This window comes from Lynx canadensis, chromosome D1 (genome assembly GCF_007474595.2).
Source record: "Lynx canadensis isolate LIC74 chromosome D1, mLynCan4.pri.v2, whole genome shotgun sequence".
NCBI lineage: Eukaryota > Metazoa > Chordata > Mammalia > Carnivora > Felidae > Lynx > Lynx canadensis.
Genome location: NC_044312.2, coordinates 115,311,305 through 115,329,174, shown reverse-complemented (window position 1 = coordinate 115,329,174; position 17,870 = coordinate 115,311,305). Strand labels below are relative to the sequence as shown.

The following is a 17,870-nucleotide window of genomic DNA, read 5'->3' as shown; positions in this document are numbered from 1 at the left end:
TCACAGCCCCCGAGAATGGACCGCCTACCCAGCAAGGACAGCTGTGGCTACGTGATGCGGTGATGTCAACTGTCTCCCTAGTGACTGCACCTCTATGTTAAACAGAGAAGTTTAAAAAATCAGAGACGCTCTTTATCTTACTTCCTGTAACAACGAAAGGATGTGGCACGTTCCTGTTATCTACAGAAAACCTTACGACTCTATTTTCCGGATAGTAATTTCAGACTTGATTTTTAAGTTAAAAAACAACCGTTAACGAAAACTGAGCAGACTGCAGGGGTGCCTGTGGGGCTCAGTCACCGAAGCGTCTGACTTGGGCTCAGGTCAAGATCTCTCGGCTCATGGGTTCGAGCTCCACATCAGGCTCTGTGCTGACAGCTCAGAGCCTGGAGCCTGCTTCGGATTCTGTCTCTCCCTCTCTGTCCCTCTCCCACTCTCTCTCGCTCTCAAAAATAAAAAAAAATTAAAAAAACAAATTGGGCAGACTGCAAATATTAACAGTCTGAGGACGTCTGGACACGTCAGACCTACACTTAAGGAGCCGTAACGTTTAGCTCCACCAGCATCTTTTTGTACAGAGCGCTGTCCGCAAGGCCAGCAGAAGACACCCAAGTTTAGCACTCGGCTGGGGGGCCGTGGGCTGCAGAGGCAGGGCTAGCGACAAGGGCCACAGGCAGGCCTTCTTCCCACCTCGAAGGGCCTCTCCTGCAGCATCCGGCTGTCCTAGGCCCTTCCTTCACATACCCAGAATGGCCGCGAACACACCGGGAAAGGATCTGTTTCAGGTGCGAGCAGGGTTCTGAGGGCTAAGCTACCCTCTTGGCCCCAGGTCCCTACGAAACCACATTTCTTCAGCTTCCTGCTTGCACTCAGTCCCGTCAGTAAATTAGCACAGGGACAGCAAGAGCAGGGCGCTGGCTCTGTCACCCAAGGCAGCACTCTCCTGTCCGCCAGACTCACAGCCACCAGTGAGCGGGGGCTGTCAGACCAGGCGACTCCCAGAGACCCCACGCTGGAGCACTGATCCAGCACGCGCACAGGCAGAGCCTTGCAAGAAGGGAGACCAGACCACGCGTATCTGAGCCTAGCAGGTGGGACTGGAGAGGGAGGCCCCTGCGAGGTGCCTCAGGAAGACAAAACGCACAGCACATGGCATCTGTCTGGGGAGGAAGGCACCCGGAAGGTGGGCTCCGGTCAGCAGTCAAAGGGAATAAACTCTGCGCCTCCAGAGCCAGCTCTGGGCCCACCAGGGCTTGACACTTCCTACCTCCTGCTGCTTCTCAGTCCCGGCCTCAAAGGAGCTACCTGTTACCCAAGAGAAAGTTCCAAACCTGCCAGCCTCGCGGGATTCTCTGCCACTCGTGCCCCAAAGGAGAAGTTTCTGCAGCCCTCTCACCACAGCCTGGTGGCAGAAAAATTCCTTAGACACCCAGCAACGCCTCCTGTGCTGGAAGGAGGCCCAAGAAAGGCTCCCGGGAGCCAGGGCCTGCTGGACACAGGGTCACCTGCCCTCACAGAAAGCAGGGGTCCTGCACAAGCCCTTCTCTGGGCCCCCAGCCCCAATCTCTCACGTGCCCCGCACCTTTCCGCAGTCTCGATGCGTCACGTGCATCTTTGTGAGTCTCCTCAGAGTATCTTGGGGGGACGGGTAGAGGATATATAGCGGGAACGGGGCGCCTGGGTGGCGCAGTCGGTTAAGCGTCCGACTTCAGCCAGGTCACGATCTTGCGGTCCGTGAGTTCGAGCCCCGCATCGGGCTCTGGGCTGATGGCTCAGAGCCTGGAGCCTGTTTCCGGTTCTGTGTCTCCCTCTCTCTCTGCCCCTCCCCCATTCATGCTCTGTCTCTCTCTGTCCCAAAAATAAATAAACGTTGAAAAAAAAATTTAAAAAATAAATAAATAAATAAATATAGCGGGAACTAAAGAGCCTGGGAGACCTGCTGGTTACCCACCAGCAGCCTGGGATTCAGCGTTCTGAATACCGGGGGGCGTGGCCCCCCCGAGCATCACAGAGAAGATCTGTGGGTACAAAGCACAGAAGCAGCCCTGCAGGACTTCCCCCTGACACGTGAACACTCCAGTCTCAGAGGCTGGGCTCGGCAGGGAGCGGGGGACGAAGGCCTCGTCTGCCGCGGAAGCCGCCGTGCTCACCCTGCGTCACAGCCGTCGCAGAGAAGCAGCCGGTCCTCCCGGTCGCTCCTGCCACACACTTCACAAAAGGTGGGGTCTTCCTCCTCATCCCGGCCGGCTCTGGCGTTTTCCACTGGAATCTGGAACAGAGAAGCCCCGCTGGTCAGCGACAAGCGGAGCCCAAATCCGAGGCGCGGCTGCCGGGCTGGCGCAGAGCACACTGAGCCGCCTCGCGACACGCACGCAGGCTCCGTGGGCCCGGAGGCTCTGGGGCAAAGTGCACACGGCAACCACGTGCAGGCAGTCAGCCAAGAGAAACAGCGAACCCAACGGAAAACAAAGGACGACCCGTGGAAAGGTCCCGCAGACCAAGCAGGTGGGGACACCCAGGGCAGCGGCGCTGGAGACGTGAAGAGGGAAGAGACTAAAAGCCGGAGGCCTTCATTCTCTCGAGAACCGTGGCTGTGGCGGTCAAGCGCGCTGCTGCGCCGTGGCAGCGGTGGTCACAGCTGCACACGGAGAACAGCCCACTACGGGAAGGCAAGGAGGCGCGACCACCGAGACTCCGTGATCCAGGGCCTGAGACGCACCAGGTGTTCAGACGCTTCCTTCCCCTGCCCGTCTCCCCGCGCCCCGGAACAACACGGCCTCCGCGCTTCTCTCCGTCCGTCCGCGTCAGCACCCCAGGTCACACACCCCACCGCTCACTCGCCCTTTACTCCGGGGCCAGGATGGGACTCGGGGGCCTCCCCAGCCTCCGGCATCGTCTGCACTGGCCTTGGAGTCACTCTCCGATCTTCCCCAACCGCACTAGCCGGTGTGCCCCCTGGACTCCCCACCCCCCAGGTCCCCGCACACACAGGAAGGGCTTGGGGACATGCACTTGGGTGGCAGATGCTCCAGGTAGGTGAGGACCGGCTACACGGAAACGGAGGCCCCGGTTCCAGGGAAGGAGGACAGTGTCTGGGACAGGTGACGGGGGCCCGAACGAGCAGAAGCAGAGCCGCCACCTCCAGCCCAGCACTGTGCCCGCGAGAAATCTGCACACGAAGAGCCAAGTCCCCGCGCATCTATGGCTTTGTGCGCCATGTAAATAAAACGGCAGGTCTATGGCTAGCTGCACGACACACGTCGAAGGCGGGTCCTCGAGTCTCTGTAATGTTTCTCCTCAGCAACAGAAGATGTTAACAGGCCCTTCAAGCCTCTCACGAGCAGACAAGTAAAAGAACAAAGGAGAACCACTTCCTGTCCCCAGCCCCCCCGCCGGCACACAGCCCCGCCCCGGCCCAGCACCAGCAGATGCGTGGTCCCGAGACAGAGACAGCAGGCGTCCTCTCCCAGGTCTGGCCTCCCCCGTGGCTGCCGTGGCCGAAGAGAAGCTGTGAGCTGTAGAGAAGGCTTGTGGGAGCGGGGGAGAGGAAGTGCGAGGGACAAGCCAGCTGCACCGCCCACCGCACGCGGGCCCGTCGACAAGACAGCACACCCCTCTGGCCGCTGCTCGCGCTCCAGACACTTCCGCGGGTTTCTCAAAAGCACTTAACCAGTATCTACTCACTTCAGGAAAGCAAATCAGCTTGTGAGCGCTCGTTCTCCCCTTAGACAGGGACCAACATGATAAGGTGTGGGGAGGGGCCCTCTAGCACAGCATCTGCACTTACCTTCTTCAAGATTTTACCGCCAAACCGAGCTCGAATACAGATACATTTAAATATAGTTCGATCAACTGGACAGGAATTGGCATTCTGTAAGAAATAAAAATTGCATCGGGATCCTATAGGATTGTTTTCACGATTAATACCACATTTGAAATAAAACATTCCCTTAGAAGTGAGAACTTCGTCTTACGCTGAAAATCTACTTTCTACGGTCCACGTGCCCTGTGCCGAGTGGCTGGGAGCACAGCAGCGAAGCCAAAAGACAAGCCCCCACCGTGCAGGGCTGCTCTCCTGCTGGGGAGGAGGGAAGGCAGGCTAGCTGTGAGCGCACACATAACATGCACGCACGTATGCGCACACACGCGCACGCGTGGCACGCACATGCTAAATGCTAGGCACAAAGCGGGATGGGGGCCTTCCTGGGCTGGCCTCCAGCCAGGCCAGCCAGGATGCTGGCCATTTCTGCGTCCCCTACCCCCTGGGCCGCGGTTCTCCGCGTGCACGAGGTTGCTCAACATCTGTTTCTTAGTAAATGCTGGTATTTCTTCATATAGTGTGGCCGGCTGCCCATCAAATGTGACAAATGTTTCTTCTTTACTAACACGGTTTGGACATGTAGAAGTTTGTTTTAAAATACCTCTATCGTGCAGATCATACCCAACAACATGCACTCGAAACCTGACAAATTGACATCTGTGTGGTCAGCACCCAAGCCCTCCAGCCCCTCCCACCCACCCCTGCTCCGTCCCCTGGGGCTCCAGATGCCTGCCCTCAGGACCGGGACTCCAGCTGCACACGCCCACTCTTCACCAGCAGGTGCGTCCGAACGGTCGCCGGTTCCCGTGCCGTGTCCCACGCGGCGGGTAAAGACAAGCCGCCCACCCACCCGAGCAGGGTCTGCGCAGACGGACTCCCATCCTCTCGCCAGCTCACAGGGCAACGGTGCATGAGCCACGTGGCTGGACACGTTACACCACCTCCACTCTGGGAGGTCCAGGGGCTCCCATCCTCCCGGGTCTCTGGTCTACACTGCGCTAAGCCTCCTTCCCTGTCCCGACAGTTCCCGCATTTTTCCACGAAGGCTTCAGAGCACCACTTGCTAACTTCCAACCCTGGGGGGGGGGGGGGGGGGGCGGGGCACGAGCGGGCCCCCGTCCTCTCCATCTCTCCCACATGCCTGGAGAGCCCCGCTCCCCGCAGTGTGAGACGCTACCTGCTGTTTGCCATGTGTGGTTGTCCCTACGAGTCCCCGCCACGCTCCCGGGGCCTGGTCTCCATTCCCGGACCAACTTGGTATACTCACCGGAGTTGTACAGATCCTAACAGCTGGCACGCGACTGCCCTTTTTCAAAAGGACTGCCAATTCTTGGCATTTGCTTTCTCTCCTCTACGAATCTCACGGCCCTGCTAGGCCCTGATGCTCTGGTTAGGGTGGCAATGAACTTGTACATGACTGCCATCTCTCTGAGGTGGGATTTCCCTTCCAGAAAGTGCTTTCTTCAGTCAGTCTCAAAGGTTTTAGAAAACCTCTCTAAAGGTCTCACGTGTCTTTTCAGGACTTACTTCTACGTATACTGTAACTTTTAATCTGTATTAATCTTGCGTCTGGCCATCTTGCCGAACTCCACATTACAGCAGCTCCTCGGTAAGATATCTGTATCGATAACTTACTGCTTGCAAATGATAATTTCTCCGACATGACACTTACACCTTTGTTTTCTCCTCGCACTATTCCAGTACAACACCGACTAGGAGACAACCACCACCTGGTGGTGTTCCTCCATTTCCAAGGCTCTGCCCGCCACAAAAACCTAAACCTTGATCTGACATGTGCTATGGTTCCAGCGCCACAGAGCAGGAACTAGTGGCATCAGGACGGGGAAACCCTCCATCGACAGACACCATAGGGAGCCAGCAGCCGCGTGGCCATGCGGACAGGTCACACAAACTCCCACTGGAGACGCTCTGAGCTCTCTGGGAAAACGGGGAGCAGGGCTGGGGTTAGAGGCTACGGTGCTGCTGTTAATCTCGCTGAGTGAGGTGGTGGCATGGAGGTCTGCCACCCTCACACTGTGTCCATGTTGGTGAACTTACAGGGGAGGAGGGAGAGGATGAGACAAAACACGGAAAGCAGACTTAACGGTTCCTGAAGATGGGGGTGGGGGGCCCACACCGCTCCTCCTGTACCGTTCTACTTCTTTGAAATGTCTCACGGTAGAAAGTTTAATACAAGGGGGCTCCTGCTTCTAAAATTCATCACGAAATACACCGTGTCTTTCTGGTAAATTCCCTTCGACTGTTTCAAGGATGGCTCCCTTCACTGCCGTTTATGACTCACTGCCAAACTGAATCGCGTGCTTTCTCTGCCTCTTTGAGATGACCCCACCTTGTGAGACTACAGCATACTAGGCTGACTCTGCTGGCCACACACTGCGCCCAGGTCATTCAGGATTTCTGCAGACAGGTCCCCCAGGGATACCAACCCATAAATAATCCTCCTCATCCAACACCCCACAGTGAGCTTTATCAGCAACCCCAACGGCACACCAACAAAGCAAAGACCGGTCTAGGACCCAACCCTGTGGCCCCAATTTCTACTGTAGAGGAGAGAGAAGCGCCAGCAAAAGGCTAGCAACTGACAGGGTCACTTGCAAGTGGACAGAGGGGGGTGCCCGGGTGGTTCGGTCGGTTGAGCCTGACTCTCGATGTCGGCTCAGATCACGATCTCATAGTTCGTGGGCTGTGCTAACAGCACAGAGCCTGCCTGGGGCTCTCTCACTCTCCCCCCCCCCCTCTGCTCCTCTCCCATAAATAAACTTAATGAAAACAAAAAGTCAACGGAGAGAGGCCATCCTGAAGGAAGAACCTCAGAGCCTCGCTCACCTTCGACCATTCCACAATACAGTCCAGGCAGAAATAATGGGCACAGTTCTCCGGTGTCCCCAGGGCCTGGTCCCGGAAAGCATTGAGACAAATTGGGCAGCTCTCGGAATCATCGTCAGAATTAAATGCGCCATTGGCTTCCAACGTCCCCTGAGTATCCGCCACGGCCACTAACGTTTCCAAGCCTCCTTCTTCTCTTCCTTCTTCTTCAGAATCTTCAGAACCTTGAGAAAGAAGGAGCACAACTTTGTGAGCCGGGACACTGGAAGCAAGCAGCCCACAACTGCACTCAGGAAAGTGTGTTTCCAAACCCCACACTCAAGGGACAGATCCCTTTCCTGCAGCCCTGCCCAGTGTAACCATCCCCGAGCACCTCACCCTGAAGCTGTGTCCAAGCTAAGGGGATGTGACACTGGCTGAGTGGCCATACCAGCTCCTCTAGCCCCCACCTGGAGGCAGAATCAGAACCCTCACGATCAGGGCAGGTCCCAGGGGCCACCCCCTTCTGACAACTGGGTTCCCTGCGGTGGCCCTGCTCGGCACAGCAGCCTCCAGACGGCGCCACGTGACCCCAAAACCCTTCTCAAAGCATGATGTTAACAAGCCATCTGTCTCCGAGTGACACCGCTCTTATAGCTCTCGTTTTTCTTTCTTTGGGGATGTAGGGAACATAGATCCCTAACTAGGCAACTTGGCCACAACAGTTCTGATCGGTTTCTGAGAAGTTCTAAGGCTGGGACTTGACCAGGAGAAAAGGAGACACTTTGAGTTCAGCACAGCAGTTGACACGTGCGTTTAGTTTTCTCTCCCTCCCAAACTCCACTAAAATAGAGACCCGAATTCACTTGCACCAGAGGTGTGGCAGGCAGGGTCCTCACGAGCCCTAGCACTCCTCCCCATCCAATCCACTGAAGTGTGGACACACCAAGTGACTCAATTCCCTCTGCATGGCGGAGGGAACAATCCCTGGGGGCTCAAACTATTCAGGTGACTCCTCTAACAGCCGTGCTCCCCAGATGGTTGCAGAGAAAGAAGTCAGGGGGATGTGCTCCCGCGGCTGACATGACGTGCCGTGCGGACGAACGGAGGCCTCTAGGCGGTGAGGACAGTCTCCGGCCGGCAGCCGGCCAGCAGTCAGGACCTCAGCCCTACCCCCGCAAGGATCTGGATCCTGCCAACAAGCAGTGACCCCGGCGGAGGACCCTGAGCCTCAGACGGGAATCGTGGCCCCGTGACCCCTTGATGTCAGCTGGTGAGACCTGCGCGAAGGACCAGCCACCCACACCTGGACAGCTGGCCCCGCAAACACGGAGACGGTGAGCGCCCTGTCCTGAGCTGCCAGGTTGGTGACGATTCGTTACACAGCAAGGAAAAAAAGAAAAGAAACTAATGAAATTGGCACGTACAACATTTTGGAAAAGGCCAGGCAGAAAGCTGCGTGAACACGGGACTTTGCTCCGCTTTCCTGCTTTGCTGGAAAGGGCCAAGGAAGCAGGAGCAGGTCGAAGCCAGGTGACCAGGCTCTTCCTACTGAATTCCGAAAGGCAAAGAACTGTCCACCTGAGGGCCACCTGGGCCTTGTGCAGCACCTCGGCTCACAGAGCAATGCCTCCGAAGTCTCTGAGGGACAGTGACCAGCACTGATGAGGGTGGACACTCGTGCAGATGCGTGAGGCCCCGACTCATCTACCTCTGCCCACCCCTTCTCAGGGGCTGCTGGAGGTGCTCCCGACCAGTCGGGGGGGCAAACCGAGGACAGTGCAGATGAGGGTGCCAGCCTGGCTTGGCAGTGGGCAGTGGGCCTGAAAACCCGAGTGCTGAGGAACACAGGGTCCCGGAGAAGGGCACGGTCCCCGCTGGAGGAGACTGGAGTGGCCCAGGGCCGTGCCCGGAGCCGGCCACCGTGACTCACACTCCCTTGTCCACGACGGCTCCCTGCGGCGCTCGTGAGCGCGCAGCCTGGGGAGCGGGGGCGAGGCCACACGCAGATCAGAGCCCTAAGTCCTCAGGTTTTATGGTAAGACTTAAGCAGATAATACTTAAATTGGAAACTCAGCAGACAGCAGTCAAGCGGTTTTCAGGAACAAACACTACAGCAAGAAAAGCAACAAGTAGAAAAAGCACCCCTGGGAAGGGCCAGGCCTAAAGGGGTGCAGGAAGTGCCCTTGTAGGAAACTCCCTTCTCAAGGTCTGACCACACTTCCCACACGGCACCTCTTTCGCTTCAAAGACCGAAGGGCACACGATCACGCTTCCAGGCCCGCCAGCCACGCCCAGGGCCCCGCGGCCTCCCTTCCTGGGGCTCCTCGCCACCTGCAGGCTCCGGTCCCGCATCTCCTTCTCTCCTGTCCTTCAGATCACAGCTTAGACGGGGCCTCTCTGGAAGTCTCTTGCTTCTCCAGGGCCATAGAGCGCCCTTCCCGCGACACCCCTGCACACCCACTCTTGACACGTATGACCCTTATTATAACTGCTTCTTTGTGCCACTGTGTCTGCTGCTAAGTGGTGAGCTCAGGAGCAGCAGGGACCCCAGCCGAGCTGGCTCCTGCGCTCCCTCGGGCCCTGCCCAGATTCTCTGGCATCCAACAGGCCCTCAGACCTTTGCTCGAGGGAGGATGTCTTCTGGCTTCAGCCCTGCCAGCGCCGACTGTCTGTGCCTGAGACCGACGCCCCAACTCAATCTTGGGGGATATGCAGAAGAGCAGGAGTCGTGACCTGCAAACTCGGGCAGGACCTCACATCCCTGTGTACAGGATTCAACACCTAACTCTGGGGGCGCCTGGGTGGCCCAGTCGATTGAGTGTACCACTCTTGATTTCAGCTCAGGTCATGATCTCGCTCCCAGTTTGTGTGTTTGAGTCCTGCGTCTGGGCTCCGCCCTCTCTCTGCCCCTCCCCCACTAGCGCTCTGCTCTCTCCGGAAAAAAATAAAACTTATTAAAAAATCTAACTCTGGGGGGCGCCTGGGTGGCTCAGTCGGTTAAGCGTCCGACTTTGGCTCAGGTCATGATCTCATGGTTTGTGAGTTCGAGCCCCGCGTCAGGCTCTGTGCTGACAGCTCAGAGCCTGGAGCCTGCTTCAGATTCTGTGTCTCCCTCTCTCTCTGACCCTCCCCCGTTCATGTTCTGTCTCTCTCTATCTCAAAAATAAATAAACATTTAAAAAAAAAAAAAATCTAACTCTGGAAGAATAGGTCACCAACACACACAAAGTTGCAAACTCACACTGGCTCATGCCACTTCAGTCCTGGTCCCTCATGAGCACTGTCGCAAACATGAAAGGTTCCCTTTCTGGAACATTCTAACACTGATAACCACGGGAGCCAGAGTCAAATACACAGATCATGGTATTTGCTTTAAGACTATGCCTCTCCTGACTTAATGACTATGCCAGAAGGAAAGCAGCCATGAGCCAAACTTCCAAAGTCCAGCACCCTGTCAGCAGAGGGCCACACGTGCCCTCCCTCAGAGGAAGGTGATCACAGCTGGTCTTGGACAGGGTAGTCCGGCCTGGGGCCCTTGCAGGCCATGCACAGCCAGGGCAGCTAGAAGGGACAGTGAAGGAGGCGCTGTCAGCCTAACCAGAGTCGCTTCGAGCAACGTTCCCTGCGCAGCAGCTGAAGGGCACAAATGCCAACCAGGAAACCCGCGCTGTGAATTCCTCAATGAAGTCATCTCCTGCGTTTGCCAGCGCTCTCAGGCTCTGGTCAGAACGAGAACAAACCACAGATGACGCCACTGACCTGTTGAGAGTCCTGGCCAGGTGGCCCCGGGCCACAGCGAACCTCAGCTAGGCTAACCCTGCCCTGTACCTGCGGGTGTGGGAGCTGGGGCCACCAAGTGCACCCCCCCGTGTGCTGGTCCTGGAAAGACCCCACTTCGTGATGCTCCGCCCTCTTAGACATTTGAGTCTCCTGCCGTCACCAGGGAAGAGGCCTGTGAGGCTGTGTCGTCAAACTGAACTCTTGACGCAGAGGATGACAACCAAAGCGAGGGCTCGCCTTAGGGGACTGCCAGGCCCGACGAGCGGCCGAGGAGCCTCTTCGTAATTTCTACGGCCCTCAGCGGGCTCCACTATGCCCCCGCAAGAGGAAATACCAGGAAGCCATTCAGACGCTAGCGCTCTCACCAGATTGGTCCTCCAGACCGCCCTCCTCGTCCTCTCCGTCGTCCTCTCCGTCGGTGCTGTAGCTGCGCTCACTGCCCGTGTCATCCTCAGAGCTGCCACTGCTGCCGTCACCGCTGTCTTCTAAGGTGAAAGAGATGAAGACACAAGCCCAGGGGAAGTGTCACACAATCAAGGCAGCAAAAGGCCAGGGCTGGCTCAGAGCTGCATGGAGGTGCTCCAGGCACCAGCCAAAGCGTAGCTGCCCAGGTGGGGCTGGGGAAGGTGGGCTGGAAGGGGACAGATGCAGGGAAAGCACATTCTTCCCCACTAGCATCTGTCCCGACACAAATAAAACGTATCACTAACCAACTTAAAAGCAAAGAGTAACTTTTTAACAAAGACTGAGAGTTGAAATTAACACGAGTCAACAACCCTCCAAAGGGAACTCCAGCTCTTCCCAGAGCCAACAACCTGGTAACGTGCAAGCCACCAACGCCAGCTCCAACACCCGTTGGCCCACCTCCGGGGGAGAAGTGGGGGACCTGCTCACCAGCGCTGCTGGCCAGGACAGCAGGGTTGAGTCGCGAGCGTCCATCTGGCCCTGGGCTTCGGTCCACAAGCTCATCCAGGCTGTCGTCATCCATCGCTAGACATTGGCGTTTGGCTCTGAAATTAACCAAAGTCAGGTAATTCCTAACTGTCCCAGGATGCAACACTCCCCCCATCTGCAAGCCCAACAGTCACTCCAGTGACACGTGTTCATCTGTAAGACACGAGGCCAAGCCGTGAGATATAGAACAAACACAACAACTCTAGGGGCGCGTGGGGGGGCTCAGTGGGCTGGGCGTCCCACCCTCGATTTCGATTTCCGCTCGGGTCATGATCCCAGGGTGGTGGGACGCCCGGCATGAAGGTTCTGCTTAAGGTTCTCTCTCAAATTAAAAACAAAAACAAAGAAACAAAGCAATTCTAACCACAAAGCTGTGCATACGTGCAAAAAAAGATAACGATTCCCATCTACAGAGTGATGTTCAAAGTCAAATCTCAATAATGGACCTAATTTAGCTCAGTCTGGCAACATTTTTCTTCAGTCAGGCACCCACGACACCTTAACACTCCTGAAGAATCCTGACACCAGGCACGAATGAAATGGCTTATCACAAGCTGAGGCAAAGCGGGGTTTTTGATGCAGGGGGGTGGGGGGTGCCAGAAGGGCCTAGGTGACTAACAAAACCCCCTCCCTGCATCCCCTGCCATGTCACTCTCAGCCACAGCTGGCCAGCCCAACCTCGGCTCATCAGACCACCGCTGGGAGGCTGCGGGTCAGCCGGGGCTGCTCTGACCTCACCCCGAGAGCATCCACAGGGCACTGGCGAGACGCAACCGCCCAAGAGCAGCACGGAGTGCGGAGGTCCTGCGGAGGTCGGGCTCCACCACTCGGCCACCACGGCCACTTGCTCTCGGGCTCTTGATCTCCAAGTGGGGACACCTGTCCTGCCTACTCTGCAAGACCGCTGCAAAGATGACACAGAAGACGGAGACAAACGACCTTGCAAACGCAGAAGACACAATCCACCTCCTTCACCAGGCCTCCAACTTTGGAGCCCAAATAAGGGCTCCTTTCTCAACAACACACTCACCTCGTCTCCCAGATGACTCTTGGAGGACACACTTAACTAAGACGTAATGAAGAAAACCCTCTCCGTGCACAGTGTGCTTTGGGCCAAGTCCACTCTCCACGGTCAGAGGAAAGGGGTCGCACAAAAGACCAGAAGGCAGAGCGGCAAAGCAGGAAGCTGGGTTAGGCCAGCATGCCCGAGCGCCAGGCAAGGTTCTCGTTCGCGGATCCCACGTGCAGGCTTCTCTCCCACGGGCCATGGGCCACCCGTCAAGAGCTTCACACGCACCATGGCACCCAGGAGAGGGGCTATCACCACCACCTTTGTACAGATGCGCCCAGAGAACAATCTCCTGGTGGGGCTAAGGTCAGGTTCAGATTCCAGAGTGCCTACCTAGCTTCCCTAACAAAGCCCCAGATCCTAGGGGCGCCTGGGTGGCTCAGTCGGTTAAGCATTCGACTTTGGCTCAGGTCATGATCTCGTGGTTTGTGAGTTCAAGACCTGTGTCGGGCTCTGTGCTGACAGCCTGGAGCCTGCTTAGGATTCTGTGTCTCCCTCTCCCTCTGCTCCTCCTCTGTTCATGCTCTCTCTCTCTCAAAAATAAACTCAAAAAAAATTTTTTAAACAAACCCCAGATTCTAGGATGATGTTTCCTAAAACAGTGAGGGCATGTTAACGTGATGAAACTGTCAACTGCCTTATATTGCTTCCACCTGAAAATAACGCATTAAGCGATGGTTTTGTGGAGTTATTAACCCCCTAAAGCTACCACCTTTCTCGTACTTAGTGCTCTAAGGTTAAGAAAATGAGCCATACTCAGTCGGTTGAGTGTCCGACTTCGGCTCAGGTCATGATCTCAGGGTTTGTGAGTTTGAGCCCCGCGTCCGGCTGTGCGCTGACAGCTCGAAGCCTGGAGCCTGCTTCGGATTCTGTGTCTCCCTCTCTCTCTGCCCCTCCTCTGCTCGTGCTCTGTCGCTGTCTCTGTCTCTCAAAAATAAATAAACGTTAAGAAAAAAATTAAAAGAAAAAAAAAAACAAAGAAAATGGCCACAGTCCCACTCAACAAAGGGTCTGGTCTGCACCCTCGGTGCTTGGTGACTCAGCAACACAGCAGGGACCCAGCCTGTCCTACAAGTCCTGGCCATGACTCCTGCTAGAGGCACACAGACTATGGGGCACGACATGCCACAGACCTTCCAGGAGAATGACACTTCTGTGGGCACAATGGCTTCAGGGCTCAGGGAAGAGGGCCTAGAACGCTCTGGCCACTGTCGTGAGCGTTCCCACACGTGGATTCCACAAAGTCATCCTGGGACAGCTGCTCCAGTACCTACCCCGCCCCTGCTGTGTGCAGCACACTCTCCTGCCCCACAAGGGGGGTAAATACAGCTCACCCTCAAATCACACGGGTTTGAAGTACACCGGGCCATTGACACGTGACACTGTTTTGGATAAGTACCATACTACAAATGTGCTCTCCTTCCTCAGGATTTCCTTGGCAGCATTTTTTTCTCTAACTTACTTTATAAGAACATGACCTGTGACATACACAAAACACGTGTCACCCAGTGGTTTCTGTCATCGGTAAGGCTTCCAGTCAACAGCAGACTATTGACAATAAAGTTTTCAGAGTCAAAAGTTGTATGTGGCACTTGGACTGCATGGGGACAGGTACCCCAATCCCTGTGTTGTTCAAGGGTCGACTATACCATCACACGTAGACCTTCCAGTGAACCCTTAGACACCAGAAAATGTAACCCCTAAGGCCACCGAAGACACAACACAGCACAGCTGAGGGCAGTTTTCCGGGTGCAAATCCTTACCCTGATGACGTGTCACACAAGCACCAGCTCAAAAGGAAAAACAACCCCTGCTTCTCCGGTGCACTACGACCCAGGTCCACCTAGAACGGGCAGTGGCAAGGCCTGCCTCCGAGGGCTGCCTGAAGAGGTCAACAAGGCCATAATGGGGTTTGGTACCCGGGGACTTGCCAGAAATGCCAGCCCAGGAATGGGGTCGAATCCCTGAGTCCCCGCCCCTGTGGGGTTCAGTCCCGTGGCCTTGTAATCCCACCACTGCTGGGGAGGGAAAGCTCTACCAGGGCAGGGGAGGGTCGATTAGGAGGCTGAACATCGTCCCTTCCTATTCCGTCACGCGACAGTTAGGACACTGGGGAAAAAAAACCCAGGTGGCCCCTGAAATTACGTTCCAGAGCAAACACCTGTGCAAATACCAAGGCAGAGGCCACAACTAGAGATCCCTACAGCCCTTTCCCTGTCAGAACTGCAATCAGAACTCTTCGTTAACGGGGACCCCAGCTTAGGACCTAATGGCCCACCAGCAGCCCCAGCCCAGACATCCCAACCCAGATGCACCGTCCCTACCTCTGCCCCTGTGTTCCAGATAACAGGCCGGGAAGCTGTCTGGCAGGAAGGCCCACGGCCCCCTCCCGGCTGCTGGCCGCCCTCGGCAGTGCTGGTGGTGCTCTGGGGTTCTCCTGCTCAAACTCTAGACTCAGGGCATCCAGGGGGAATAATTAAGCCAGAAAAAGTATTTCTCTCTCTTTTCAAATGCAGGAACCCAAAGCACCTACAATTCCAACCGTCACTAAGGAAGCAAGAGCTTCGGTGCTAACTGGCACCTATGCCAAGACCGGAAGCAAGAGTGCCCGTCGCCAGGCCCTGGGCAAGGCTGCCAGGTCCAACACTGCACACTGGGCCAGGGCTGTCATTCTCCATTCACCGTCTGCCACAGAGGACAGGAGACCTTGGAACTGCAAACTGCAACGGAAGTGAAAAAGCTAGAGCCCATTGAGGTCTTCGCAGGGCTGAGATGGCCACGGAGGGTCCGTGCTGGGGGGCTGCAGAGAGGACTAAAGCCAAGCTTGCCCCGTCAGAGCCTTGCCACTTGGCCGGGTGCAGAGAATGCACCGGAAGACGCCAGCTACTGTTATTCGGACTCCACATTCTCCCATAAACACGAAGCCTGCCGGTGGTCCTGGGACAGGGAGGGTGTGCTAAGTGCCAAGTCAAACCTCACCTCAACCTCACGTTCTACCCGTATGACCACTGGCTAGAAGGCGGCGCGCCAGGCAGACGCCAGAACGGCATGCAGTCTCCTGAACTGACAACGGGGTAACATGAGCGCCGCTAAAGAGAGCGCCGCCCCAGAGTCCCGGGCTGCGTTAACTCGGCGCTCTGGCTGCGCGCTCAGCAGCTGTGCGCCCCGTTGGCAAGTTACTTAACCTCTCCGGGGCTCGGCTCGGCTCACTTGTAGAAGAGGAAGGACGACCCCTACTCCCGGGGTTTGTTGTGAAGACTACGTAAGTTAACAGGAAATCATCCCGCGAACCACTCGGGCTGCCGACGAAAGCAGTGACGACCGGGAGCTGGAAACGAGTTGGCAAAGGGTCACACCTCGCTCAGACGGGAAAGCGATAACGCGGAGTTGGCGGGGGGGGGGGGGCACCGGACGGGGCGGGGTGCGCTCCCCGCGACTGGGGACCTGAGGCGGGCCACCCGGAAACCCGCCCGCAGGCCGAGGAGCCGCCCAGGCTCGGCGCGAGGCCTCCCTGCCCCGCGCCCGCCCGCCCGCGCCGAGCTCCCCGCCGCCCGCCCGGGGCCAGCGCGGCGCAGGCCTCGCACCGCCGGGCAGGCCTCAGACAAAGCGCGCGGCGTTCGAGGACGGCCCACGCGGCCGGGGCGCGGCAGGGACCCCGGGACCGCCGCGGGCCCCGCACGTACCCGAGAACCTCGTGCCCCTCCGGCTGCGCCTGGGCGCTCACCGCCGCCGCCCGAGCGACACCCTCGACTAGGCCGCCGCCGCCGCCGCCGCCACCGCCGCGCGCTCCCCGACCCGGAAGTGCACGGTGCCGGCTTCCGGGGCCCTCCCGCCCCGCCCCGCCCGTTGGCGGGAACCACTGGGACAAGGGAGGGGAAGAAGAGCCTGAGGTGGCGGATGGCGCCGCTCGCCGCAGCCGAGGGCCCCGAGACTTTGGAAACACTGTTCAATGCTGGACCACCGCCAAGGAAGACCAGTGTCTGGAGGAATTTGTGGTGTCTAGGCCTCCGACGGTAGGCTGTTCCTGGCCGCCCTCCCCCGCCGGGAGCTGGTACGGCCCAAGCCCCCGCCCGCGGCCCAGGGCGAATGGAAGCGGCGGTCCGGCACACCTGAGACCCCGCCCCTGAGATCTAGCCCCGCCCCACGCCTGTGGCCCCGCCCCCACGCGGCGGCCCGGCCCTCCCCGCTGCTGGCCACGCCCCCAGCCCCGGGCGCCTGCTGTCCCGACCGAACACTGACGGAGTCCTACGTGCGCGGGCTCCTCCGGGTGCTGGCCACAGCCGGAGGACACCGCAGCCCCGCGTCGCGTCCGACCCGGACACAGGAAACCACGAGCACTGTAAATCACTACACCGTGTGGTGTGGGAGAAGCTGACTCGTGCTAGGAGGAAAGATAAAGCAGGGTAGGATCCGGGGCTCAGGAGCCTGGGAGGACTAGCCAGTGTTAAGTGGTGAGGTTGGACCTCAAAGGGGCCGAGCTGGGCCGCTGTGGGGAGAGCACCGAGAAGCCGCCGGACCTCGGGAAGGAGGCTGGGATGGCTGGGCCCAGTGCGGGGAGTGGCCAGAGGCGCTAGGGGCCCAGAAGGAGCATTTAGGGCAGGATGACGTGTGCTGGCTTACGGGCTCCGCGGGGCGGCGATGGCAGACCCAAGGGAACCGGTCAGGAGGCCACTTCGGTGACCGCAGTTCAGGGACCACCATGGCCCGGGCTCGGGTGGGGGCAGCGCAGGTGCGGGAAGCAAGAAGTTCCTGGTAGGTTCTGAAGAAAGGCGGTGTGTTGGGGGATGTGCGAAGTAAACCCAGGAGCAGGGAGCTTCTGGAAGTTAGGGAAGGAAAAGGAAGGCCCATCAAGCAGGGGCCTGGGTGAGTGAGGTGGGGGCCCTGTGACCCTGAGGACAGCAGCGTTGGAGGCGGGGGAGGGCCGCAGGGAGTCTAAAGAGAATGGGACCGGTCACCAGAGCAGCAGTGGCAACTCTTGCAAGTGGTTCCACTGCAAAAGGAAGGAAGAGCAGGGGTGGCCAAGAGGGAGCCAGTCAAGGGAGGGTTGTTTCTATGTTTACAACTGGAGAAGCAAGGGCTAGTTTACAAACCCTGTAAATGACTTTGCAGAAAGGAAGAATGGATGGTGGGGGACTCTGGAGTGATTCCTCTCTGTTGGCCATCGGGTCGGGGTCTGGAGGGGTGGCTGCTACAGTATAGTGCCTCTGGGGTGTCCCCCAGGCCAGGTGCCTGAACCTGGGCACTTGGGCTCCCAGTGTATCAGTCACGTAACCTTCGGAGAGCTTCTCAACCTCTCTGTGCCTCAGTGTCCTTGGCTGTAAAACAGGGAGGTTGAGAGCTGGATGGATGAGTATTGGGATAGCACTTCAGGTGGGGTCCAGCATCGCAACTACCCTGCAATCAGGCACCTTCCCCGCC

General features: G+C 57.7%; 1 protein-coding gene across 6 annotated transcripts in view; it reads right to left on the bottom strand.

Annotated features, from left to right (window-relative positions):
* Window positions 1-16,237, bottom strand: part of PHRF1 (PHD and ring finger domains 1) — a 30,862-nt gene extending 14,625 nt beyond the window's left edge. For 3 of the 6 annotated variants that reach the window (XM_030331020.1, XM_030331021.1, XM_030331023.1), the window contains exons 1-7: window positions 16,136-16,237; window positions 15,663-15,780; window positions 11,324-11,439; window positions 10,795-10,914; window positions 6,668-6,891; window positions 3,788-3,871; window positions 2,151-2,269 (exon numbers count right to left, since the gene is read on the bottom strand). In XM_030331020.1, the coding sequence (XP_030186880.1) occupies window positions 2,151-2,269; window positions 3,788-3,871; window positions 6,668-6,891; window positions 10,795-10,914; window positions 11,324-11,417 (641 nt within the window). In that variant the 5' untranslated portion in view covers window positions 11,418-11,439; window positions 15,663-15,780; window positions 16,136-16,237. The other 3 variants (XM_030331022.1, XM_030331024.1, XM_030331025.1) reach the window with 2 other exon arrangements.
* Between the last annotated feature and the right edge of the window lie 1,633 nt (window positions 16,238-17,870).